General features: G+C 40.8%; 2 protein-coding genes across 4 annotated transcripts in view; one reads left to right on the forward strand and one right to left on the reverse strand.

The window, feature by feature from the left end:
* The window catches only part of ofd1 (OFD1 centriole and centriolar satellite protein), a 58,940-nt gene extending 54,496 nt beyond the window's left edge, over nucleotides 1–4,444 (forward strand). The window contains exons 16-20 of the mRNA XM_084311578.1: nucleotides 148–288; nucleotides 1,680–1,837; nucleotides 2,186–2,326; nucleotides 2,466–2,536; nucleotides 4,225–4,444. Coding sequence (XP_084167704.1) covers nucleotides 148–288; nucleotides 1,680–1,837; nucleotides 2,186–2,326; nucleotides 2,466–2,536; nucleotides 4,225–4,270 — 557 coding nt within the window. The 3' untranslated portion in view covers nucleotides 4,271–4,444. The remainder of the gene's footprint in view (nucleotides 1–147; nucleotides 289–1,679; nucleotides 1,838–2,185; nucleotides 2,327–2,465; nucleotides 2,537–4,224) is intronic.
* An 845-nt stretch (nucleotides 4,445–5,289) lies between these two features.
* Nucleotides 5,290–26,569, reverse strand: part of gpm6bb (glycoprotein M6Bb) — a 130,467-nt gene continuing 109,187 nt past the window's right edge. For 2 of the 3 annotated variants that reach the window (XM_084311583.1, XM_084311582.1), the window contains exons 4-7: nucleotides 24,201–24,369; nucleotides 16,014–16,087; nucleotides 15,060–15,125; nucleotides 5,290–8,321 (exon numbers count right to left, since the gene is read on the reverse strand). In XM_084311583.1, the coding sequence (XP_084167709.1) occupies nucleotides 8,172–8,321; nucleotides 15,060–15,125; nucleotides 16,014–16,087; nucleotides 24,201–24,369 (459 nt within the window). In that variant the 3' untranslated portion in view covers nucleotides 5,290–8,171. Of the gene's footprint in view, nucleotides 8,322–8,751; nucleotides 10,920–15,059; nucleotides 15,126–16,013; nucleotides 16,088–24,200; nucleotides 24,370–26,569 lie in introns of those variants that run through there. The other variant, XM_084311584.1, reaches the window with a different exon arrangement.

Below are 26,569 nucleotides of genomic sequence, written 5' to 3' on the forward strand. Positions count from 1 at the left end.
CCTCCAAAGGGTCCTCTCAGTGGCCCATTACAATGGCGGGAGACGAAGAAGGGCCGCTGATTATGTATTCCGGGCCGGTCCGCTGGCCCTCCTGCATTATGGTGCCGGATAAAGGCTCTCTTTGTGCGTCTGTCTCTCCCTCCACAGAGCCCAGCCACATTCCAGAGCTGCTCCTGGACACAGCCACCCCTCTCTCTGAGGAGGCCCCTGACGGCCCCTCTGTCCCCCCACCGCAGGCTCCGGCGAGGGACCTCCCAGACACCCAGATACACATGCAGGCGCAGTGGGGTGAGCTGGTGCCAGGTCTTAAGTCGACCACCACACCACACATCACACAAACCACACCACACACCACAGATCTTGTGGATTTCATACACCGTGTCCGTTGTCATGCCGTAAAGCTTCGCGCTTTCGATGGCAATCGTCCACTGAACTGGTTTAGCTTTAGGGACCCACATTTATTTTGTGAGACCAGATATATTAATAACATAATGTATAATGCATTACATAATATAACGATGCAACCCTAACAGAATATGTGGTGACCCACATTTGGGTCTCCGACCCGGCAGTTGAGAAAGACTGGCCTAGGTCCTTTTCGGAAAACACAGTTGCCAATCACTGCAGTGCCGGCATTCATGTTAATTGAAGTCAACCTACAGTGCAATAGAGAGCATAGTATATATATTATAGTAGAGTATAAACACTTTCACTGTTTGTAAACAATGATCACATTTTGGGATGTTTGAGCAATTTGTTGCCTTCAGGGACCTGTCCTATAGGGAAAGTCTTGCCATATTAAAGGGGAACTCCAACATTTTGGGAAATTAGCTTATTTAACATCTTCCCTGGAGTTAGACAAGAAGATACATACCTTTTTTGTCTCTGTGCGTGCATTTTAGCTTTGGGAATAGACGCTCCGTTAGCATAGCTTAGCTTCATCACTGGAAGTGAGGCAGGACAGTAGCCTTACAGTGCCTTACAGTGTATTGCAAGGTCTGACATTGACCAAATTTGATATGCATGACCTTGGTGGGCTCTAGGTCAACTCCTGAAAAGGGGGTCAATGTCAGACCTTGCAATCAAAAGTTAGGGGGCGCACTGAAATTATGGCAAGGGTTATTAGCCCCCTAACTTTTGATTGCAAAGTCTAGTGTCCTGCCTCACTTCCAGTGATGAAGCTAAGCTATGCTAATGGAGCGTCTATTCCCAAAGCTAAAATGCACGCACAGAGACAAAAAAGGTATGTATCTTCTTGTCTAACTCCAGGGAAGATGTTAAATAAGCTAATTTCCCAAAATGTTGGAGTTCCCCTTTAAGGAAAAAAACAATGATATAAATAATTAAATACAGAAATACATTTTTATTTTTACATTTATTTATTTATGTATTAATACATGTATTTATTTATAATTTCTTATATTTCTACTTTTATTTTATGCATACATGTAAAAATGCATGAGAAAATAAAGAAAGTTGTGTAAAATACAGAAATAGCCTTTTTAATTACCAAAATGTATTTCCATTTATTTGAGTATTTAATCGTTTATTTCTGCATTCATTTATTCATAGTTTGTTTCCTTAATACGGAAGCAGTGTCTTGCCTACAAGATGAAAAAGAGTCCACGGGGACCAAGGCACCAAGCGAGTTCTACAGTTCACCGTCTACTTCTCCACAGCTGTCCTCCAGACGCCACATGAAGCCGCCGTACCAGAGGACACAGAGGACGAGAGATGGGCGAGAGAGAGGGGAGAACGACAGGAGCTGCGGCAGAGGGAGCGAGAGGAAGCCAGGGAGAGAGAGCGGAGAGAACTGGAGAGACTGGAGCAAGAGACCGTAAGGAGGATTTACCATCACAGTCCTCTAATACACTACTACAACAATTATTTAAAGCCCCGATCTGGAATCGTTTGAGTATAATCGAAATAATGGTCCATTTAGTCTGATGTTTACAAACTATACAAAAATAATAAAAGCTAAATCATATGGCTGTTGCATTCTGCCGTTCTTCAAACACCAGTTCAGTTTACACTTTGAGAGTGAATGCATATTTAATATCTAATAAAACGTAACCAAAGCCAGTTGTGGTGCAAAAGTGGCTCGACTGCAGCCAAAAATCCGGATTAGGTCTTTATTGAGAAAAGATGAATGATTGATGAAATGAGGATTGGTATTTATTTACAGCTTTCGCAAGAGGCGGAGCAGACTGGACAGGGAGAGGAGGAGGACGAGAAAGGAGGAGACGGGGAGCAGAAGGAGGAAGAGGAAGTAAACCCTCTGGAGAAATACATGACGATGGTCCTGGAGGCGAGACAGCAAGCGCAGGTCAGACTAACACTGCACAGAAAGTAGGCATTGTCTTTTGAAAGTGGTTACCAGTGGTTACAGGCAGCCATGTTGGAAGAGAGAACCACAATAAACTTTCCGTGTGGGGCCTGTATTGAAATGTGTGTTTGTCTTTCAGAGCCCTGTAAAAGAAGAAGCAGAACACACAAGCCCCGAGGCCAGGAGCCTTTCTGTGGAGAGAGATGACGGGTAACAGTTTTTATGGGGCTAGAGGGAGAGGAAGTCAACTGGCATGCGCTTTGTTTCAGCACCGGGCAGTTCAGTCAATATTTGGGAGCGTTAACGACTCTCTCCTGAAGCTAGAAACCACAGAATTGAAACTCTAATCTGTAGTCGTTAAGGTGAATGATCGGCGGCGGGTGACTATGTGGATTCATGTTTGGTTAAAGTTTGGATCAGAACCAGAAAACGGCCCCGTCGTGTCGTCTGCAGGAAATCCCTATGGATCACGGCTGTCGGTTGTCTAAAGTTTGTTATGGTCTCCATGATCACCGCAACATTTTCCACCTCAAGTCATTTTCAGTGTATACACTGTTTCTTTGTTATTTTGTGTCCCAAATTTAATCAATCAAATTTCCAGGAGGGAAGACGGGCATTATGATGACATCATGTGAAAACAAAGGATAGCTGTGTGACATCACAAATTTGAGGGCCAATCTCTAAACTGGCTATATGACAGTTTGTGTTCATTCATACACAGCATTCATATACACAAATATAAATACACAGCATTCATACACACTAATATAAATACTGTACAAAGCATTCATACACACTAATATAAATATTAAGGCTGTCAAAGTTAATGCGATATTAACGCGTTAACGCACAATTCTTTTAACACCACTATTTTTTTAACACACGATTAGACTTCACTCGGGTGTATTATTGATACACTCATTGATACTATGTTTGTTTCTGACTCAAAGTGTGTGTGAGAGAGAGAGCGAGCCTTGTGTGGGTGAATGTAACAAGTTCATAACGTTTTCTTTCCCCTATTATTCAATTCACACTTTATACATTGTTTTAAATTATTATTTTCTTTTAAGTTATTTTGTACATCACTCTGTTTTGAATTTGATGCAAATTTGCAATGCATGAGGCTGAGGGTCCTCCTTTTGTGTTAAATGGCTGCATAAAGCAAGCATTTGTTGACTCATGTTGATAAGAGTATTAAAACTTGAAAAATATCCATTTAAAGTAGATTTAGAACGGATAAAAAATATGCGATTAATCACGAGTTAACTATGGACAATCATGCGATTAATCAGATTAAATATTTTTATCGATTGACAGCCTTAATAAATACACAACATTCATACACACTAATAATGTATAAATGTAACTGCTTGGCCATAGTAAAAGCTTGTTGAAATTGAGCTGAAATAAATTCTTTAGAGTTAATGTTAATTTTGTAATAGAGTATATTAAAATATAGAGCTATTCAGGAACCCCCCCCCCCCCCCCTTCCACATCCTTTTCCACCCTTGTCTCTTGGTGTAAAAGCAGGGGAAGAACTTGATCACTCACTCATTACCAGTGTTAATTTGTTTTACTTTCTTCATTAGTATCATTGTTTATTTTTTCTCTGTTACCTTTACCGTGTATTTTGCTTTGTGTGTCTGTCTGTATATTGTTCTATGTGGACCCCAGGAAGAGTAGCTGTTCCCATTTGTAACAGCTAATGGGGATCCTATTAATAAGCTAAACTAAACTATTCCTAGACATGGCATTGCCATTTGTCAAGAAATCGTCTTTTGCATACTTGAACATATTTTGTACTAATGTTATTGGAGGCCTTAGTTGAGAAATAATTGTCTATTGTTCACTCCCGTGTCCATAGGATTCCACTAATGAACCTCTCTCTATCTCTCCAGCATGGCAGTGTTTTCACATGAGGCTGTGGACGATGACTTCTGGTGAAGGGGTTCTCAGGAGGTGCCAATAAATTCACATAATGAATTATCTTTTGCAGTGCAAGATTAATAGTTTTTTTCTCCATATGTATAGTTGTCAGTTTGCACTTTTTCTTTTTTGATTGTATTCTTTTTTCTTTAGATTTTTTTTGTCATCTATTTCATCAGTATATTAATAAATCCTTGATTTATGAATAACTGTAACGTGCCTTTACTTGCCTTAACACCATGTTTGTATTCATAACACCTATCTGTTGTCATGCAAAACAGAAACCATACCACAACGGACTACAGTTCACGGTTTTATTTGTATTTTCATTAAAAACAGATAACAGGCCGGTCGACCAAATGTCATGTTAGGGTTTCCAGTTTAGACAGGCTGCTGGATTGCTGCCTTCCTGGTGATTGATAGGTAGCCTTGATTCTGTTACTTTTTGGTTCATTACACAGGAAACACGGTGCGAGGTGATGTGAGTACATCTGTCATCTGGTAGGCCACTCTGGGGTCATGGCTAGAAGGTATCCACGTTACATTGATCTTCTTTCACCTTAAAATGTCGTTTATAAACCTAATCCTTTCCTTAACCCTTAACGTCACTGGAGACATCACGCCCCCACCTTAACCTAAAATCGAGATGGAAAAAAACAATAATTTGTGTAATACATTTACCAAGTTCTAATGCATTTCAATGAAATGTGAATACCTTCTCGGCATGACTCACGTCTGGAGCACCAAGAGGTCTGGGGATACTATGTTAAGACGTGGGATAACCAAGCTGATGGGAGCAGTCGGTAGCAATTTGATTGGCCTCCCACACCCCCCTGAAGAGGCACTTTCTTCTGTTTCAGTCCGACTAGTTGATGTCCCACAGTGTTGCTGCCTCTTTACAAACCAGACCTCTTGGTAAACGTGCCGTGTTCTGTTAACCCTGTGGCTTCCAGTCCTGGGTTGTAATTCCAGGAAGTAGGATTACTCGGATAACCAGACGTACCTTTTTTATATATATATATATATATATATATATATCATAATTAGCCATCATCAATATGAATGATTGACATTTCTATAACCGGATATTAATGTTATCAAGACATGGCATGTAATGTAACCTGACACACGGCAGACGTGTGCAGCTCCGGATGGGAGACGTGGGGCTGACTTGTCGGGCTACATTTAATCCTGCTTTCTGGAGTACTACCCTCTGCACCATAATATCTCATTGATATACTTGGTTACATTGGCAAAAAAGAAATAAAGAAAAGACATGCAATGGCCAGGCCTATACAATCATAAGCAGTGTTGCGAATAATATAGAATTCTAAAATTGAATTCTGTGAATAGGTTAAGCACCACCTGAAACGAATTAATACGGAAGCCCTTGCCACTTGTAGAAAATATGGATATAAGCTATAGGTTACAAAATACTATAGGATTTATATACTGCACTTCAGACTTGGATAAACGGGGGGGGGGACTACAAACCATCTACAGTATAACTACTCTGTCATAGACACAGTGGATTAATTTGTTTACAGTTAGACAATAAAAATAATGGAAAAAAAGGAAACAGGCTAACAATGCCTACTAAAGATGTCAGAACAAATTACTGTACATAATCCATGTTACCACATAAGTGCTTTTCCCCATGGAGTAAAGAAATACAACAAAAAGAAAACAGATATCCCTGTAACTCCTATCTAAGAACAACAAGAAATATTACACAAGTAATTATATCAGTCTTATAACAATTGCACATCAAAAACAGATGCAATTCAGGAGATTAAAAAAACTAAAAACGTTTTCTTTTGAGTGGTTTTATCTCCATTAATAAAAATGTAAAAAGAAATGCTTGACTGGTAATAGCTTAATTTGTTCACATCTAAACATAGTAGTGTAGTTCCAACTCCAGACTATTAGACGTAGAGTCTTCTAACATGCATCAACAATTTAGTTTGAAGGTCTATTAAATCTCACCATTTCTTTCAAAATCCAAAAGTCAATTTGATCACCTTGTACTAATATAGGAAGAGTCTGTCAAATGGGAATTTTGAGTTTTGAGGGATACAATATTGTATAATAGCAAGCATTGTTTGCACAAAATTAAAGCAAACAGTCCAATAAGTTGTCAACATTTTCAATTATTATTCACAATTGCGTTACATACCTTATCACTTTTGCTCATACAGAACCAAGCATTTCACCATAAAGTATGTGTATTTTATTGTGATATTTAATAAACAAACTTGAAACTTTAACTTTGGAAAACAAGATATTCTCATGGAATCATGCTTGACAACATGATTCTATGACACTGTATTTTGGTCCGTCATCATTCAAATGTCATAATTGCAATCAAACTGCAATGCAGCAGAACCTTTTCTTCACAAACAATCTTTACGAGTCTATACTTCATTCGAGGCATATTTTAAAGAGGCATACAATGTAACATTAAAACCACCATAGTCTTGCTCAGATATTTTAATGTCCCATTTTCCATGTAAAGTATGGATAGACATTTTTTAAAGTGGGCAAGTTTGTTATTCCCAGGGAATGTGTTATACAGGCTCTTGTGTACCTGAGGTAGTGGTGAATTTAGACCATCAACGCCATCACTTTTCTTTAAATTTGCAGATGAAGGGTTTTAGATTGCGTGGTTTGTTACCAATATTATACCAATCCAGCTAAAGTCAACCGACAACGCTTGGAATGAGAACGCTCATACTATTGAGACAACCAAAAAAAAATCATTCTTCCACTTCTTAATGGTGAGGGAGGATAACACTTTACAGAGAGAGCTATAGCATAACACCATGTTCACTCTGTTGGAGAATAGCATGCTGCATTATCAAATCAAATCAAATCAAATCAAATTTATTTATAGGGCCCGACAACACACGTTAATGTCCCCATGGGCCGTACAGATCTTCTTTAAACAAGTCAAGAAGAAAACATAACAATAAGTCAAGAACAGAACAAGAACACCATAAGGTGCAAACATTTTTAGATGGATGCAAATAAATGAAAGAATGCAAGCACTCTCACTGTTCCACATAAGAGTCCAAATCGATAAAAAGTAGTAATGTTACTCCATAGTGTATCATCGGTCATCTGGCTGCCATAGACTGCTGATAATGTGCTGGAAATTAGCTTTTTGACTCCCAGGCACCAAAACCAGTGCCGTTTTGAACGACAACATTATCAGACATTTTAGAAAGGCCACCAAAATATGTGTCCATTCATGAGGATGCCGGTTTTAAAAGTTGTATCGGCTCTCTCTAAATTACAGACCAAATCAAAACGCCTTATATTTCTATGTAAGATGGTTCCGGCATGCTGTTTTATAGAAATTACATACTGTACTAACTCCAATGTGGCTTTGCATGTAATGTAAGGCGTTGCGATGTGGGAAATCTAACTATAATTGCATCTTTGAATGGGGGGGGGGGGGGGGGTTAATGTACAAAATGTCGTAAATTCCCTTATTGTTCAAACCTGGCCAGAATACTGAGAGAAACACAATAAAACAAATGTTAATTATTTTCTCCTTTTTTCTCTTTTATAAGAATAGTGCAATGTATCAAGCTTGGCCAGCAGGAAAATGGCTATGGAAAGAGGGCTACAGAACACAAATTGAAAAACTCCCCCCCCCCCCCCCCCCCCATGTAATAAAAAAGAAAAGACATCCCATAATATGCAACATTAAGAAGAGGTCCCCCAGAACACAAGTTAGTGCAGAAAGCAGCAGATGCATTAGTTTGTTAGGAGGAGCTGGTTAGTACCGAGAGTAGTTTCAGTTGGCAGGTTATTGTAGCTGAGAATGTTCTCTTGGTCCGAAGGAGCAGCCAAGGTTGGCTTGTATTGTCTGTGTGTGTCTGTGTTTTGGAGGGGGGCGAGTGCATATTAATCCTTATGTGTAGGAATTGAGGCATTCCTTGGAGCGAGACGTGATGTCCTGCAGCTCTTGCTCCTCCTTCAGTTTGATGTCTTGGTAGGCATGCATGTGACTGGCATCCTTTAGGTAGGCCCAGTTTGCCGAGAGAATCATGAGGAAGTGGATCTGGAAGAGAAGGGGTGGGGCGGATGGCCAGTGAGCATGTCGAGATGCAAAGCAAAGCTACAAGGAGTCAGAGCTACATCACACACACACACGACACAAGTTAAAAAGTTAAGCTGGTCAAAAGACATTTACACAAACATGACAAAAGAAATGACTGTTATCATTATTTATCAACATTACTACAGTGTAGTTGCTATTTTGCTATAGACAATACTACAGAAAAGGCACGTTTGAGGGGTAGAGAGGAGGTGAGGGAGGGAGATTGAAAGAGCAAGCTTTATGACAATGGCAGCTGGCAGAGGGTTAGTAGCATGGGCATCGGACCCTATCTTTTTGTTCACCTCTGTGTATATTGTTTGCTTAATACTCTGTCTCTAAGAGTGATAATACTCTGTCTCTAAGAGTGATAATAAAAGACCATCGAGGGATATTTTGTACACAAAGATCGTTTATTTTGTATAGAAAGAGTGGAAATAGCTACAGGCTTCAAAATCATAAGAGGAGAAAATTAAATATATGGAGTATGGAGTATAAGTAATCAAAAACAGATCAAGAGAATCCAAAAAGATGTAAGCATGCAGGCTCAGTGTTAAAAAATAAAATGAAATAAAACAAATGGCTCTTGAATGGCACTTTCTGAAAGGAATCAAGGAACATTTATGAAACAAAACATGAACTTATCAGCTGAAGCTTTAACAGCTTCGGTTCTCATTGGGAAAAAAAAGACATTTAACCTACTCTTCTAAAATAGGGGGGAAAAAAGAATTTTCATAAAATATATGAAGAAATAAAACGTAGGCTCACGGCCTCACGCAAAAGAATACCCCCAGTACTGGCCTCACCCTTTGTAGTACTATATTTGCTAGGTATGTGCAATTACTTCAAAATCTACCATAAACAACTTGTTCATCTATAGTCTACTACGTCATAATAATACTGTCGATGAAATCTTTTTTTCTTTTTTTAGTTCAGTTTAGATTCTAGATTGTGACAAAAAAAAGCAATACTGAAAATTCTCTAACACTTTGTGGTTTTCACTGATGGCATCAAAGGCAAAAAATAAAAAGGCAATGAATCCAAAGAAATGTAAGGACAAGGCACTTGGGCCGATGCTACTGTGCTCCTGTAATGTAGCTATAGTCCTCACTAGTGGATACCAGGGCTGTCCTCGACTAACGCAATTCTTAAGTCGATTAACATAAAATAGTCATAGATTTTGTTCACTAATTAGTTGATTTTTTACAAATTGTATTTTCCTCGTGCGATCATGCAGAAGACCTCTTTAAATGTCACAGTGACCAGAGACGTTCTTATAATTGTTGGCAAAATATCTTATTCAGCATGGGCATACAAACGGCATACTGTACAAACAACTAAATCTTTTGTCGACTAAGATTAAACCGATTGATTGATTGATTAATCGACTGCTCGAGGAAGAGGAGAGCAGCCCTGGTAGATACAAATACTTCCAACACCCTAACCTGGCTACCACAACATAAAGCCTGAGACCACCGTCATTATTTGTCACCAGATCAATCACTCTTTATATCCTCCTTATCATCGTAGATACATTGTAGAGCTATGACATGCATTCCATGTGGTTTATCCCCTTATCAGACCTAGTAAAGCACAAGGACCTCATTTATAGACATGCACTTGGATTTCACATTCAGCTTGATCTTAAAAGGGGAATACCACCCAGATTTGAAATTATATTATGTTATTTATTATGATTCCTATTGTCTAGGAAAGTCCAATCAATATTTGTGAACATGAGCTACTCTCTGCCAAAGGGTTAGAAACCAGATGAAGAAAGACTCGACACGTGTTATCGGGTATAAAGTTTGGGAGCTGCTTCACGGGTGGTTGTTCCACTTTTAAGATAATGTATTTCTCGATATCTGATTCATAAAAAAAAATATATAAAAAAATTACTACAGCGGAATAAAGTTGCACAAGTACCTTCCTCAAGTGCTTCAAGAATAGCAGTAAACATGAACAGGCTTAGTTACAGAAACTAATTGTCATTGATCGATATATCGATTTCCTACTCTGCAGTCTACTGTTATTTATTAGAATACTGTCTGTATCAATACTTGCCTTAATCACCCTCATTCAAAGGCACATCAAGTCATTAGTTAGCATAGAGCTGGGAACTTTTAGCATCAAGTTCAGGGTTTGATAAATAATAATAATAAAAAAAAAAAACACTGATGTGGATTTCATGAAGACATAGAATTTGAAGAATGAATTTTGACGCATTGCTATAAATGAGGGCCCTGGGAAGCTGTGCAAGCCTGTCAACTATAATACACCCACCCTATTCTGAAGACAGTTCTCATCAGGTCCCCTCAGACAGGCATATCCCTGGATATCAGATGCATACAATCAGCTATTTACAATTTATGTGAATAATACTAAAAGATATTGGGTTTCTTCTATTTTTTCCCCAGTGGCTGCACTGCCTCTACACTCAGGCCAGTGTCACATACTGCACGGTGCTCTCTTGATACAATTTTAAAACTTAGTGCAGCAATCTTCTCGACTCTTAAACTTCAAAACGGCAAAGTTATAAGTTGTGGCCATCATGTAGATCAGCTGGTGGAAGAGAACAGAATAAAGGCGGTAAGAGAAAACAACATTGACCATATTCACACGGCGGCCATTTTGCTCTTATGTCATGCTCAGGTTGGGAAGTCCCGACCCGAGCGTGACATAAGAGAAAAACAGCCCCGCCGCGTGGCTATGGTCAATTGACTTCCTAGTTGGTAGCTAGAACTATAGTACAAGGATGAGCCAGTGTTGTCATAGAAACGTTTGGCTTCCCAGTTTTACCATGGGAGATAAATCGCACTGTAAGAAGTATAGTGCCGTCTCCCGTCGGGGTTGCGTCCCATCCTCTTCTTATGAATTCTAGGTTGCTACCGGCTAGAATAACAACGACGAGGATGGAAAGCACTGGGAGACGACTTCCCAGCACGATGAAGAAGACTATTCTGAATGTATGGTTTCATGACCACACAGTGACCCGTCCTGGTCTTATGAGTGGCTATAGTAGAATGTTAGTATGTTGACCAGTTCCTGTTGTTGTGTTTATTCCTTTGATATTGTCCTAACAGCATGTTAGTATGTTGAGCAATAATTTGTCTGCATATTCAGAGCTGTCCATTAATCAGAGTACAGTACATGATATAATAGAGGAGACAAGAAGTTATCTATTTTACTAGAACCTGCTTGTTATTTGAATAATCCCAGGGATCAAGTCTAGAGACTGTTACACATAGTGTATAATTAACACCAGACAGCTAGTATGTTTGTACCACAGTTAAACAGACAATTTTGTATAATTGGCTGGTAAAATATCTAGGGGGCGAATTCACAAAGGGATTGCGCAGCTTTTTCTGATGCTATGCCGGCGCAAATAGCTCTGAAACAAAGTTTGCTATTCATAAAGCAAGTGCAACGGGTGAAATACAGTGGTAATTGCGTTGCCATCAGCATTGCGTCTCGGTGCGTCGGTGGTATTTGCGGGTATTTAAATGAGGTAATATGGGCGGAACACGTGTCTTTCTATGCAAATGAGCCTCATCGCAAGAACCATAGATATATATAGAACACTAGATAGCTTGCCCGCGCTGCCGGCCAATGGAGAGCGACATCACTGAACCGCCGCCATCTTGCTCCAGTTAGCCTTGAGTGAGAGTGAGTGAGCTGCACAGACAAAAATACTCATAACTCGCTGAAATATTGACGGATTTACAAACGGTTTGGTTTATTACAAGCATTATTAACGTGGCTATGATTCAAGCGGTTTGTAAAAAAAAAACATCTTACATTTTTTTTTATAAGTATGCAGTATCATAACTACATCTTTGATGTTTATAGCAAACCAACCCGTTTGTAAATCCGTCAATATTTCAGCGAGTTATGAGTATTTTTGTCTGTGCAGCTCACTCACTCTCACTCAAGGCTAACTGGAGCAAGATGGCGGCGGTTCAGTGACGCTGGTGACTCCGCCTTAAGCTATCTAGTGTTCTATAGATATCTATGGCAAGAACACCCAATTCACAAACATCGGTGCTAATTGCGACATGCAGTTAAAGCGACGCTATTTACGTCTTGAGAGATTTGGTGGTAACTAAGCGCATTTATGAGAACAGGTAGACATTGATGTGAATCAAGTCTTCATTTATTAGTATTATTATAATTACCGTACTTTTCGCACTATAAGCCGCACCTGACTATAAGCCGCAGCAGCTAAATTGAATGATGTGTACATATATAAGCCGCACTGGACTATAAGCCGCAGGTGTTTTAATGTTTAATTACCATATGTAATTAGCATTGGGACACAATACTGTCAGACAAATAACAAGAATTAACTCATTTACAAGTTGTATTAAGTTTAGCAAATAAGGGAACAGATAAATAACATTTCAATGCAGTCAAAAAAGCAATATTTAGATTTTTACATTTTCGGGTTTGGTCACGTCGAGTCACATATAAGCCGCACCGTTATATAAGCCGCAGGGTCGAAAAATGGGGGGAAAAGCCGCGGCTTATAGTCCGAGAAGTACGGTAGTATTGGATACAGGCGCTTCTTCAAATAACTCATTATCTTTTGATAGTACTGTTATTTCGATATAAACTCAATTGCAGAGATGTTTATTAAGACAGCATTTATGAGGAATGTGTAAAGCGTTCAATTGTGAATGTCAGTACTCTGATAAAAATTATTTGGTGTCTGTAACAGTTCATGAAGTTTATCTTGGAATAATGATGGATAAGATAGATGTCTCATAACTTCCTTGTGGACTGCGTCGCCTAGCCCTGAAAACTGCAAGTGCCTCGCTCCCGTGAGATTTCCACGGCTCGCGCAGTCAGATTTCCAGTTTGTTTTTCAACCATATCTGTTGACAATATAATTTCTTTATATTATATTGAAGGCTACATCCTGCTACCCTTTTCAGCTTCTCTATTTCAAGGCAATATTTACAAAAACTAAACAAAAACTAGTAATTTCCTATACAAACATGTTTCCTACTATTTATGCTCATTCTAATCATAATGCTGGTCGGAGCTGTTATGTGCGCACGCGAGGGAACATTTATGCGCACGCGCGGGAGCGTGCAAACCACTTATGAAATCACCACTGCATCACTGGTGCTTGGCAAGGCTGTGGTCAAAACTGTGCAGGCCTAGCTCATCTCAAACAAGCCTATTGTTGCCAGGCGAAGGCATCGTAATGCCAGGTGTGCGTGAACGAATATTTCGAATGAGAATATCACTTTTTGATTTAGGCGAGACGATCATCCGGAGACACAGGTTGCCAGCTCAAGCAATCCTTGATCTACTCGATGAAATCAAGGATGATATTGAGCCAGCCACCCTGAGATCCCATGCAATCGTACTTATCATTTAAATATAGTTATTTAACGTTGTTGGCTTTCCGAATGTTGTCGGCGCTATTGATTGATTGATTTTGTAACTAGATTTATATTTTGCATCATGCTGCAATTTTTTTTTGTGTTATGCATTGCTCTTACTGCTTGTTTTATTATGTCTTCATTATATAAAGCACGTTGAACTGCAACCTTTGTATGAAAGGTGCTATATAAATAAAGTGTATTATTATTATTGACTGCACTCACGTTCCAATTGTACCACCAAGCGAAAACTAACATGTTTTTAGAAATGGAAGCAAACGTATTCAATCAACACAGGTGGTGTGCAACGCCAGTAATATAATAACGAATGTGGCTGCCAAATCCCCGGGGTCCACTTGCCGTGCGTAATCCTGCCAACGAGAGGCGGCGTACAATCGGGCTCACATCAGAACATGCACATTTGATCGAGCACACATTTGGCATCTTAAGCCGGTTTAGATGCCTGGATCGTAGCGGTGGGGCGATGCTATATATTATATATATCACTCCTTTGGTGCTGCATGAGATAATAATCACAATAAAGAGAATAGAACCTGCACTCGTATGCTCCCGAATAAATGTTTAATTTATAACGTGTCGTCAGATCCATGAGTAGACGACGCTGGAAACATGCAGATGAAAAGTTTATTCTGAAGTATATGATAATGTGGGTTCTATTATCTTAACTAAACATTAAATATAACTCACAAAAAAAAATATTTCTGAATGAGACAATATTTTCACTGGCACAGTGCCTAAGATTCAGCACCATGGACAGGTCTGCTCAAAATAATCTATTTGGGGATGACATGACAAACAAATGCAATGACGAAAGATAGTGACAAAAACAATGCAATGTGTCATGAAAATACAAATTAAGCAAGCTCTAGTTATATCATCCTCGCAATATCTTTAGTGAATCGGTTGCAAAGACGGAGCAGATACCGAGCGCAGTTAAGGGTGCTATTAGCGCTGCGCAATCCATTCTTTGTGAATTCGCCCTATAGTGTTTTTGGAATCCACCAGCCACTGTGGCCAGTGGTTTCCCGCTCTTTACAGTCATACAGATACTTAATTTGATAAGTACTGCCTAACAAACGAACCCAATCCCGGGTCCTGAAGTAAGAAATCCAAGCCGATGGTAAACAGACTGAATGGAAGGCAAGGAAAAGCCTAGATGCGTAATCCTCCGAGTGGTTACATAAACCAGAGAGGGAACAGAGGAGAGGAACACTTGACTCATGATCTACTGATACAAACCATGCAAGGATAGACTGAAGGGAGAAGAGGAGAGAGAGAGAGAGAAGCTTACCAGAGCAATGACTGTGGCTCCCGCCCCGGCACACGCTACAATGTACAGGTGGTACGACAGGTAGAACTGCAAAGGTCAAGCGAACATGAATATTATTAAATCATTTGAATGTGTCAGCACCTTCCCTAACAAAAATGGTATCATGGTATTTCTGGTATGAACATTACCATCAGCGTCACGGTTCAACTGGGATCATACCATGGTATTATTTAAGTACAAAAGTGATACCGTGGTGATGCATACATAGCTACTTTCATCATGGTAAAGGATTCATACAAACTCATTTGTAAAAGTGAAATTACGACCAAACTACCCTGATGCTTTTTATTTAGTAACAGTTGCATTTATATATATTTCAGCTGGGCATCTGCTGTTGATACTCGGCTTTGCTTGAATTTGCTGGCATTTAAAGGAACACGCCAACAATTAGCCACTAGCTTGGTTTAAATCTCTGGGCGAGGTGTTTTTGGCCAACATCTAGGCTAGTGGTCCGTATCCACTTCCATTCATTTATGCTAAGCTAGGCTAGCTTGCAGTCGGATAGCTTTCTACTGAACACACAGAGAGGAAATTGGTATCTATCTTCTTGTCTGACTCGCATTCAAAACCTTCATATGAGTGATATGATATCAGGTCAATACCAGACTCAAACAGTATCAAAAGTATCAACATCAGAGAACTGCCTCAATGCTCTCAATTCATTATCAAGAGCCATGCAACACATCCGAAACACACACAGAAGAATGTAAGATCTCTACTGGAGAAATATGTTTTATAATACGTATAATTTACGTTTGCATAATGACCCCAAACTAATGGTTTTATTGACTTTTACTGATTAGTAAAAGTAATGGATCAGATAAGTATTTTGTTATCAGATTAGTACTCTGAATTAGTATCGGCAGTGGGGGAAAAACACAGTACTGGTGCATCACTGGGAAAAGGGAGTCTTACCTCGCTGGTGTCGCAGATGTCACCTAGTGCGGAACCACAGGCCTTTCCCGGTGTAGCATTCCAGGGGATGATTCCTGCAGGCGTGGAAATAATCATTTAGCAAACTTCCTTATGTCGTGTTTTGATAAAGTCCAAAGTGTTAAATGAGCCAGAGTCAATTAACACAGTCACTTGTCACTGTAAGTGTGGTGAAATCTGTTAAACTGTCATAATCCATGTTAAACATATCAAGACTATAAAACACGCCACAGTGAACTGTTGGGTCTATTATGGTTTATTGCTGCTATAAAAGGCTTCCGAGCGACACTACACTGCACAAAATGATAATCTTTACAAGTGGTTTTTATCTTTAGGGCGTATTTGTAAAAATAAATAAATGAAAAAGGCCATACTTGAATGAGGTTTTATCTTTGGTTATTTAATTAAATACAAATACAGCCTATGTACCCAGGTGGATTTGAACTTGGCACCATAGGATCCACATATTCAGACTCTTTTATTGTCACGTTTCTTTTTTTAAATGTACATACATTCAGAAAAACATGAGATTCTTGTTTTTCCCGGCTCCTCAACCGTAGTAGATTTGTAAACAACAATACACAACGATCTATACAAACTATACAATACAAAGTATATTTTTTACATGGTAAAAAACAGCAGATAAATAAAAAAAAGAAATGATCCTACAGTGTAAGTAGCAGCAGTGTGTGCCTGTAATAAGTGTGCTTGTGTGGTGTGTAAGTCACTTAAGTTTTTGTGTGTATGGTCATGTGACAGGCAGCCGCACTAACCAGCTGACCCGTTAGCAGATGCTGGTTGACTGCGACCGACTTAACCATAGTTTACACCAACATCTGACCCAACAACCTCCCACAACCTAGTGGAAAAGCTGGAGCTGACCCGGTATGTTCTGTGTAATTTAAAGGGGCATTTCACCGAAGAAGAATGCAGATTTATTTTGCACATGATCTCATCTTCCAAACTTGTAAACCGTTCTGCAAGAGTTGAGATATAATGAATTTGAATATGTCCTCCAGTGATGTAATTGGAGGACACTGAATCCTTGTATTGTGTAAATCGGGATTGCTATTTTTTCATCTCAATCATTCCATTGAGCTGTAATTAACACAACACAAGGATTTAGTGTCTGGGGGACATATTCAAACTCATGAACATATGAGTCACTAAATGAATGTGCAAAATTGTTTATAGTTTTGGAATATCTGTGAGGTTAAGTGCAAACAAATCAAATCTGCATTGTTTTTCGTTGAAGTGCCGCTTTAAGGTCAAACAACTGCAGGAGAAAAATGCCACCTTAACCTGCCACTACCAGTGCTCCGTCAGCTGTGTGCAATGTGCACATAGAAGTTGTTTAGGAGTGTGGATCAGTGGGGAGACAAGCAATGTTTAAAGGTAGAATCTGTAATGCCGTCAAACAGTGACCTCTAGGCAAAAGAGCCCCACTTGTTGGTATTGCGCTTTGTGTACTTTGTTTTGTTTTGGTCTGACGTGTGGGTTGGAGTTTAGTAACTTATTATAGTGTGGATTCCTCCAGACCGCTCTTGGCAGAGCCTGATCTGACTGCTAGCCAGCAGTAGCAACCCCTCCCTCCCCTATACCCACTGAAATCCAATCCACACATCAGACCAAAACTAAAATGGCAAACAAAGCACAATACCAAGCAGGGCTCTTTTGCTTAGAGGTCGCTGTTTGACGACATTACAGATTTGATCTTTAAGCGGAACTGAACCAAGATGAGGGGGCTACTACTGTAACTATCCCACACCTGGACAGCTGTTCTGTAACTATCTCACACCTGGACAGCTGTTCTGTAACTATCTCACACCTGGACAGCTGTTCTGTAACTATCTCACACCTGGACAGCTGTTCTGTAACTATCTCACACCTGGACAGCTGTTCTGTAACTATCTCACACCTGGACAGCTGTTCTGTAACTATCTCACACCTGGACAGCTGTTGTGTAACTATCTCACACCTGGACAGCTGTTCTGTAACTATCCCACACCTGGACAGCTGTTCTGTAACTATCCCACACCTGGACAGCTGTTCTGTAACTATCCCACACCTGGACAGCTGTTCTGTAACTATCCCACACCTGGACAGCTGTTCTGTAACTATCCCACACCTGGACAGCTGTTCTGTAACTATCTCACACCTGGACAGCTGTTCTGTAACTATCCCACACCTGGACAACTGTTCTGAAACTATCCCACACCTGGACAGCTGTTCTGAAACTATCCCACACCTGGACAGCTGTTCTGTAACTATCTCACACCTGGACAGCTGTTCTGTAACTATCCCACACCTGGACAGCTGTTCTGTAACTATCCCACACCTGGACAGCTGTTCTGTAACTATCCCACACCTGGACAGCTGTTTTGTAACTATCCCACACCTGGACAGCTGTTCTGTAACTATCCCACACCTGGACAGCTGTTGTGTAACTATCCCACACCTGGACAGCTGTTCTGTAACTATCTCACACCTGGACAGCTGTTCTGTAACTATCCCACACCTGGACAGCTGTTCTGTAACTATCCCACACCTGGACAACTGTTCTGTAACTATCTCACACCTGGACAGCTGTTCTGTAACTATCTCACACCTGGACCGCTGTTCTGTAACTATCTCACACCTGGACAGCTGTTCTGTAACTATCTCACACCTGGACAACTGTTCTGTAACTATCCCACACCTGGACAGCTGTTCTGTAACTATCTCACACCTGGACAGCTGTTCTGTAACTATCTCACACCTGGACAGCTGTTCTGTAACTATCCCACACCTGGACAGCTGTTCTGTAACTATCCCACACCTGGACAGCTGTTCTGTAACTATCCCACACCTGGACAGCTGTTCTGTAACTATCTCACACCTGGACAGCTGCTGAAAAATCATTGTCTTTCCACTTGCCATGTGACCAGGATGATAGCCATGTGACCAAGATGAGTCAAGTTTCAAGTTTCTTTATTAGTTGTCATACAGAAGTACAGAATACTTTTATACAAAATGCTTCTTTCTGTTACGCTCCAGAGACTGTGCTAGACAAAAAGATAAGTATAAAATAAAACAAGTATAGCAAGTAAAAAAATAGAAGTCACATACGTAGACACAAGTGTTCAGTATGTACATATGTACAATGTTCAATGCAGAGTAGAAGTAACTGAGTTACCATACAATATACTATACTATACAATATACTAATATACAATCTACTATATAGTGCAAAGCAGAAATGGGATGAGGTACAATTTAGGTACAATTTACAGTAAGGTGTACTGAGGTATGGGTTGTAGTGCAAATTATTTGCCAATAAATATAAAGTGTGCTTAGGTGTTCTAAAGTGTGTAGAGTGGGTGCTGCAGTGAGTTGTTTGTTTAAAGTGAGTGTGTGCATGTGGATGTGTGTGCTGTGAGTGCATTTGATGGTTGTTGCATAGTGTTCATTGTTCGTTGAGCAACCTGATGGCCTGGGGATAGAAGCTTCTTCTGAGTCTTTCTGTGCTTGCCATGAGACTCCGGTATCGCTTGCCTGACCGCAGCAGTTCAAAGAGGCAGTTGTTTGGGTGGCTGGAGTCTTTGATAATTCTCTTTGCCTTACCCATGCACCGCTTGTTGTAAATGTTCTGGAGAGTGGGAAGCCCCCCTCCAATTGTGCGCTCGGCTGAACGGGCCACTCTCTGTAGTCTGCTACGGTCTTGTGCGGTGCTATTCCCAAACCAGGAGGTGATATTGCCAGTCAGGATGCTCTCTATTGTACATGAGTAGAAGTTCTTAAGGATCTTCTGACTGACTTGGAACTTCCTTAGGCGCCTGAGGAAGTAGAGGCGTTGCCGTGCCTTCTTCACAACACTGTCAATGTGTGTGGTCCATGTCAAGTCCTCGGATATGTGGACGCTGAGGTACTTAAAACTGTTCACTCTCTCAACCGGTGCCCCGTCGATGCTGAGGGGGCTGTAGTCCCTGACCCCCGACCTCCTAAAGTCCACAATCATCTCCTTTGTTTTGCTGACGTTCAGGGAGAGGCTGTTCTCTTGACACCATCCCGCCAGGACCTTGACCTCTTCCAGGTAGGCCCTCTCGTCGTTTGCAGAGATCAGGCCCACCACTACTGTGTCGTCAGCAAATTTGATTATTGTGTTGTTGTTCCGCTGTGCCACACAGTCATGTGTGTACAGGGAGTAGAGGAGGGGGCTCAGAACACAGCCCTGGGGGGCCCCTATGTTGAGGGTGATGGATGAGGAGGTGCAGTTGCCTGCTCTCACCACCTGGGGTCTGCCCGTCAGGAAGTCCAAGACCCACTGGCAGAGGTCATAGTTCAAGCCCAGGTCCCTGAGCTTGGCTATGAGTATGGAGGGGACTATGGTATTGAATGCTGAGCTGTAGTCGATGAACAGCATTCTCACATAGTTCCCCTGCCTCTTGTCCAGGTGAGATGCAGAGCAGCAGTCGCAGCGGACGGCTAATCTCCCTGCACTCACGGACTGAGCGGCATAGGAGGTCCTTTGTCCCCACTGCCATCAGACTGTACAACAGCGTAATATAGTGCAGGGGACCTTGACCTCTGACCCACACACCTGTTTTTACACCTGTTTTTATACACTGTTTTCATACACCTATTTTTACACACTTATTTTATACACCTGCTTTTATCTCATCACGCTCTTATTGATATTGATAGATATGATTTAATTGAATTTTATTATGTGCTTATTTTTTATTCATGATGCAGACATAAAGTGAAACAACTGAATGAGAACTGTCGATGTCTGTATACTGTGTGAGCTGTGAGATACCCTGAATTTCCCCAAGGGGATTAATAAAGTATCTATCTATCTATCTATCTATCTATCTATCTATCTATCTATCTATCTATCTATCTATCTATCTATCTATCTATCTATCTATCTATCTATCTATCTATCTATCTATCTATCTATCTATCTATCTATCTATCTATCTATCTATCTATCTATCTATCTATCTATCTATCTATCTATCTATCTATCTATCTATCTATCTATCTATGCTGCTGTGTGCAGCACATGGGCTATGGCGTCCTCCGTGGACCTGTTGGGGCGGTATGCAAAGCCATGTGATCAAGATGACAGCCATGCGATCAAGATGACAGCCATGTAATCAAGATGACAGTACATGTGATCAAGATGACAGCCATTCGATCAAGATGACAGTACATGTGATCAAGATGACAGCCATGCGATCAAGATGACAGTACATGTGATCAAGATGACAGCCATGTGATGAAGATGACAGTACATGTGATGAAGATGACAGCCATGTGATGAAGATGACAGTACATACTGTATGACCAGAATGACAGTACATATGACCAAGATGACAGTACATATGACCAAGATGACAGTACATGTGACCAAGATGGCAGTACATATGATCAAGATGACAGTACATATGACCAAGATGACAGTACATATGACCAAGATGACAGTACATGTGACCAAGATGACAGTACATATGACCAAGATGACAGTACATATGACCAAGATGACAGTACATATGACCAAGATGACAGTACATGTGACCAAGATGACAGTACATATGACCAAGATGACAGTACATGTGACCAAGATGACAGTACATGTGACCAAGATGACAGTACATGTGACCAAGATGACAGTACATGTGATGAAGATGACAGTACATGTGATGAAGATGACAGTACATGTGACCAAGATGACAGTACATGTGATCAAGATGACAGTACATATGACCAAGATGACAGTACATATGACCAAGATGACAGTACATGTGATCAAGATGACAGTACATATGACCAAGATGACAGTACATGTGATCAAGATGACAGTACATATGACCAAGATGACAGTACATGTGACCAAGATGACAGTACATATGACCAAGATGGCAGTACATGTGATCAAGATGACAGTACATGTGATGAAGATGACAGTACATGTGACCAAGATGACAGTACATGTGACCAAGATGACAGTACATGTGATCAAGATGACAGTACATATGACCAAGATGACAGTACATATGACCAAGATGACAGTACATGTGATCAAGATGACAGTACATATGACCAAGATGACAGTACATGTGACCAAGATGACAGTACATATGACCAAGATGACAGTACATATGACCAAGATGACAGTACATGTGACCAAGATGACAGTACATATGACCAAGATGACAGTACATATGATCAAGATGACAGTACATATGACCAAGATGGCAGTACATGTGATCAAGATGACAGTACATATGACCAAGATGACAGTACATATGACCAAGATGACAGTACATATGACCAAGATGGCAGTACATGACCAAGATGACAGTAACAGTACATGACCAAGATGACAGCCAGTGGTGGTTCTGATGAGGGTGGTAGATTTTATAGATTACATTTCTTTATAGATTTACTATAAATTATATACAGTTTATAGTATTTTAAGTTAAGACTAGAGCCTTTTCCAAATAAAATGATCTGTTTTAAATAATTGTATTTCAAATGTGTTTAATAAGCCTGTTCAATGAGTCTGAATATGAGATCAAATTAAAAAAATTGGAGTGCAGAAATGGAGCTAAGTTAGTGAGCTAAAGATATCACCAGTCGTTTTCTATTCCTTTGATTCCATGTACTACATTACTGTGTTGGCTCCTGTCTACACCAGCTCACTCTGACTGGAGCTTGACTCTGATAAAAAGCAGTGATCCACAGCCCCAGTACAAAAACTGTGCACAAAATGTGCTTGGAATTCCTTCCAGATAGGGTGGGATATTAACTTCAGCCTCCAGCTAAATGCTAATAAATACAATCTGTTTAAACTATCAGCCACTTACCACGAATGCCGTGGATTTCGGAGTCTGCCAACCACCACGGCCAGTGGACTAAAGAAATGTGTGTCCTGCCCTGAGTTTAAATGATAATGATTCAGAATGGAAGCCCTAGGATTTTTAAGGCTGTCAAAGTTAACACGTTATTAACACACAATTATTTGAACGCCACAATTTCTTTTTACTAGACTTCACTCCGGTGTATTATTGATACTATGTTTGTTTCTGACTCAAAGTGTGTGTGTGAGAGAGAGAGAGAGAGAGAGAGAGAGAGGGGGGAGGTGAGAGATGGGGAAGGGGCAAGAGAGAAAGAGAGTTGGGAGAGTGCATGTGCAGAGAGAGAGAAAGGGGGGGGGTGCGGGGGGGGTGAGTCCTCAGCCCTTGTGTGGGTGAATGTAACAAGTTCCTAACGTTTTCTTTCCCCTATTATTTCATGCACACTTTATTCATTGTTTTAAATTATTATTTTCTTTTAAGTTATTTAATCATTCTGTTTTGAATTGGATGCAAATTTGCAATGCATGAGGGTCATCCTCTTGTGTTAAATGGCTGCTTAAACAAAAAAAAATGGGGATGAATAGTTAAAGTGTAAAGTTCAACACACTACTGTGTTAGTAATGATTACTATGTAATGTTACAGTTAGTAAATTGGTATGCCCATTGTTTGGCTCTTTATTTTATTTTATGCAATTTGCACATCTTAGTTACTTGAAGATTCTGGACAGTATTTCTCATTGTGGCAATAAATAAAGATGCATTTTTTGCATAAAGCAAGCATTTGTCGACTCATGTTAAGAGTATTAAAACTATCAGTTTAAGGTAGATTTAGTACAGATAAAAATATGCGATTAATTTGCGATTAATCACGATTAACTATGGACAATCATGCGATTAATCAGATTCAATATTTTTATAGATTGACAGCCTTCATTTGAACAAATATGTGGAATGTGGACTTGGGACAGTTTATGTTATATAGAATATGAAGTATAACTACTCTACAGAAATCAGTGTATATTTGACTTTATGATAGTACATTTGAAAGTACTTATAGAGTATATATACTTATATTTCCATATGCTTTCATACTTCATAATTATGCTATGAAGTCTTTGCAGTTAACCGAGTCATGAATACCGTTCTGTGTATAGATTATGATTCAGAATGGAAGGTAAAATAAGACACTCGGAACTCAACAAAGGATGTTGGATATGGTCTCAGCCAGCATATTGTGGAGTAGGAAGAAGGGCTCATAGATTAGGAAGTATATATTATATATATAATATAGTAGAGTATGACTGTACAGTGTGAGTTATCTTACCGTACTGACGGACGTCCACACAGATAGACTCTATGTTGGTGAGGTTGGCCATAGGGGACCTCATGGCGGCGCAGGTGGACCACATGTTGTAGAAGAGGAAGACGGGCACGGCGGAGAAGCCAAACACACCCAGCCAGGCCACGCCCAGGATGTAGGTCAAGAACACAAACTGAGCACACAAAGATAATGCATAATGTAGGATGAGAATTTAACCACAGGCATTAGTCAAACGTGAGTTTCAAGTTTCAAGTTTCTTTAATAGTTGTCATACAGAAGTACAGAATACTTTTATACAAAATGCTTCTTACTGTTACGCTCCGGAGACTGTGCAAGACAAGATAAGTATGAAATAACATAGTATAGCATGTAAATTAGAAGTAAAAAATGAGGCCACAGTGTTCAGTATAGACATATGTACAATGTTCGATGCAGAATAGACGTAACTGAGTTACCATATAATATACAATATACTATGCAGTGTACTAATGTACAATACTATATAGTGCAAAGCAGAAATGGGATGAGGTACAATTTAGGTACAATTTACAGTAAGGTGTACGAGTTGTAGTGCAAATCCTTTATCAATAAATATAAAGTGTGTTTAGGTGATCTAAAGTGTGGAGAGTGGGTGCTGCAGTGTGTTGTTTGTTTAAGTGAGTGTGTGCGTGTGGGTGTGTGTGCTGTGTGCATTTGATGGTTGTTGCATAGTGTTTATTGTTCGTTGAGCAGCCTGATGGCCTGGGGATAGAAGCTTCTTCTGAGTCTTTCTGTGCTCGCCTTAAGACTCCGGTATCGCTTGCCTGACCGCAGCAGTTCAAAGAGGCAGTTGTTCGGGTGGCTGGAGTCCTTGATGATTCTCTTAGCCTTCCCCCTGCACCGCTTGTTGTAAATGTTCTGGAGGGTGGGAAGCCCCCCTCCAATTGTGCGTTCGGCTGAACGTGTCACTCTTTGTAGTCTGCTACGGTCTTGTGCAGTGCTATTCCCAAACCAGGAGGTGATGTTGCCAGTCAGGATGCTCTCTATTGTACATGAGTAGAAGTTCCTAAGGATCTTCTGACTGACTTGGAACTTCCTTAGGCGCCTGAGGAAGTAGAGGCGTTGTCGTGCCTTCTTCACAACACTGTCAATGTGTGTGGTCCATGTCAAGTCCTCGGATATGTGGGCTCTGAGGTACTTGAAACTGTTCACTCTCTCAACCGGTTGCCCGTCGATGCTGAGGGGGCTGTAGTCCTTGACCCCCGACCTCCTGAAGTCCACAATCATCTCTTTTGTTTTGCTGACGTTCAGGGAGAGGCAGTTCTCCTGACACCACTGTGACAGATTCTCTACCTCTTCCAGGTAGGCCCTCTCGTCGTTGGCAGAGATCAGGCCCACCACTACTGTGTCATCAGCAAATTTGATGATTGTGTTGTTGTTCCGCTGTGCCACGCAGTCATGTGTGTACAGGGAGTAGAGGAGGGGGCTCAGAACACAGCCCTGGGGGGCCCCTATGTTGAGCGTGATGGATGAGGAGGTGCAGTTGCCTGCTCTTACCACCTGGGGTCTGCCCGTCAGGAAGTCCAAGACCCACTGGCAGAGGTCATAGTTCAAGCCCAGGTCCCTGAGCTTGGCTATGAGTTTGGAGGGGACTATGGTATTGAATGCTGAGCTGTAGTCGATGAACAGCATTCTCACATAGTTCCCCTGCCTCTTGTCCAGGTGTGATGCTGCTGTGTGCAGCACATGGGCTATGGCGTCCTCTGTGGACCTGTTGGGGCGATATGCAAATTGCAGGGGGTCCAGGTTGATGGGGAGGGAGATGTAGCCCTTCACTAGCTTCTCAAAGCACTTCATGGCTATGGAGGTGAGGGCTACAGGGCGGTAGTCGTTGAGGCAAGCGGGCGTAGATTTTTTGGGTACAGGGATGATGGTGGACTTCTTCAGACAGGTGGGGATGACAGCCTGTTCTAAGGACAGGTTAAAGATGTCAGTGAATACCGGGCCAGTTGGTCGGCACAGACTTTTAGGACGCGGCCGGGGATGTTGTCCGGTCCTGCTGCTTTCCTGATATTAACTTTTTTAAAGGTCCGCCTCACCTCATGCTGTTACCCTGAACACTGAGTCTCCATCAGCAGACCCCCCCCCCATTGCCGTGGTTTGTAGGCTGGTGTTGTTATTCACAGCCTCAAACCTTGCATAGAAGGTATTGAGATAATTTGCCAAGGAGATGTCACTGTTCAGTTTGAGGGAGGTGCCTTTGTAATCTGTCATTGTTCTGAGGCCCTGCCACATGCCTCTAGAGTCAGCCTGTTCAAACTGAAGTTCAACTTTATCCCTGTAACGCCGTTTTGCCTCTATTACTGCTCTCCTGACGTTGTATCTTGCCGTCT

Source organism: Notolepis coatsorum (genome assembly GCF_963971535.1).
Source record: "Notolepis coatsorum genome assembly, chromosome: 3".
NCBI classification, from domain to species: domain Eukaryota; kingdom Metazoa; phylum Chordata; class Actinopteri; order Aulopiformes; family Paralepididae; genus Notolepis; species Notolepis coatsorum.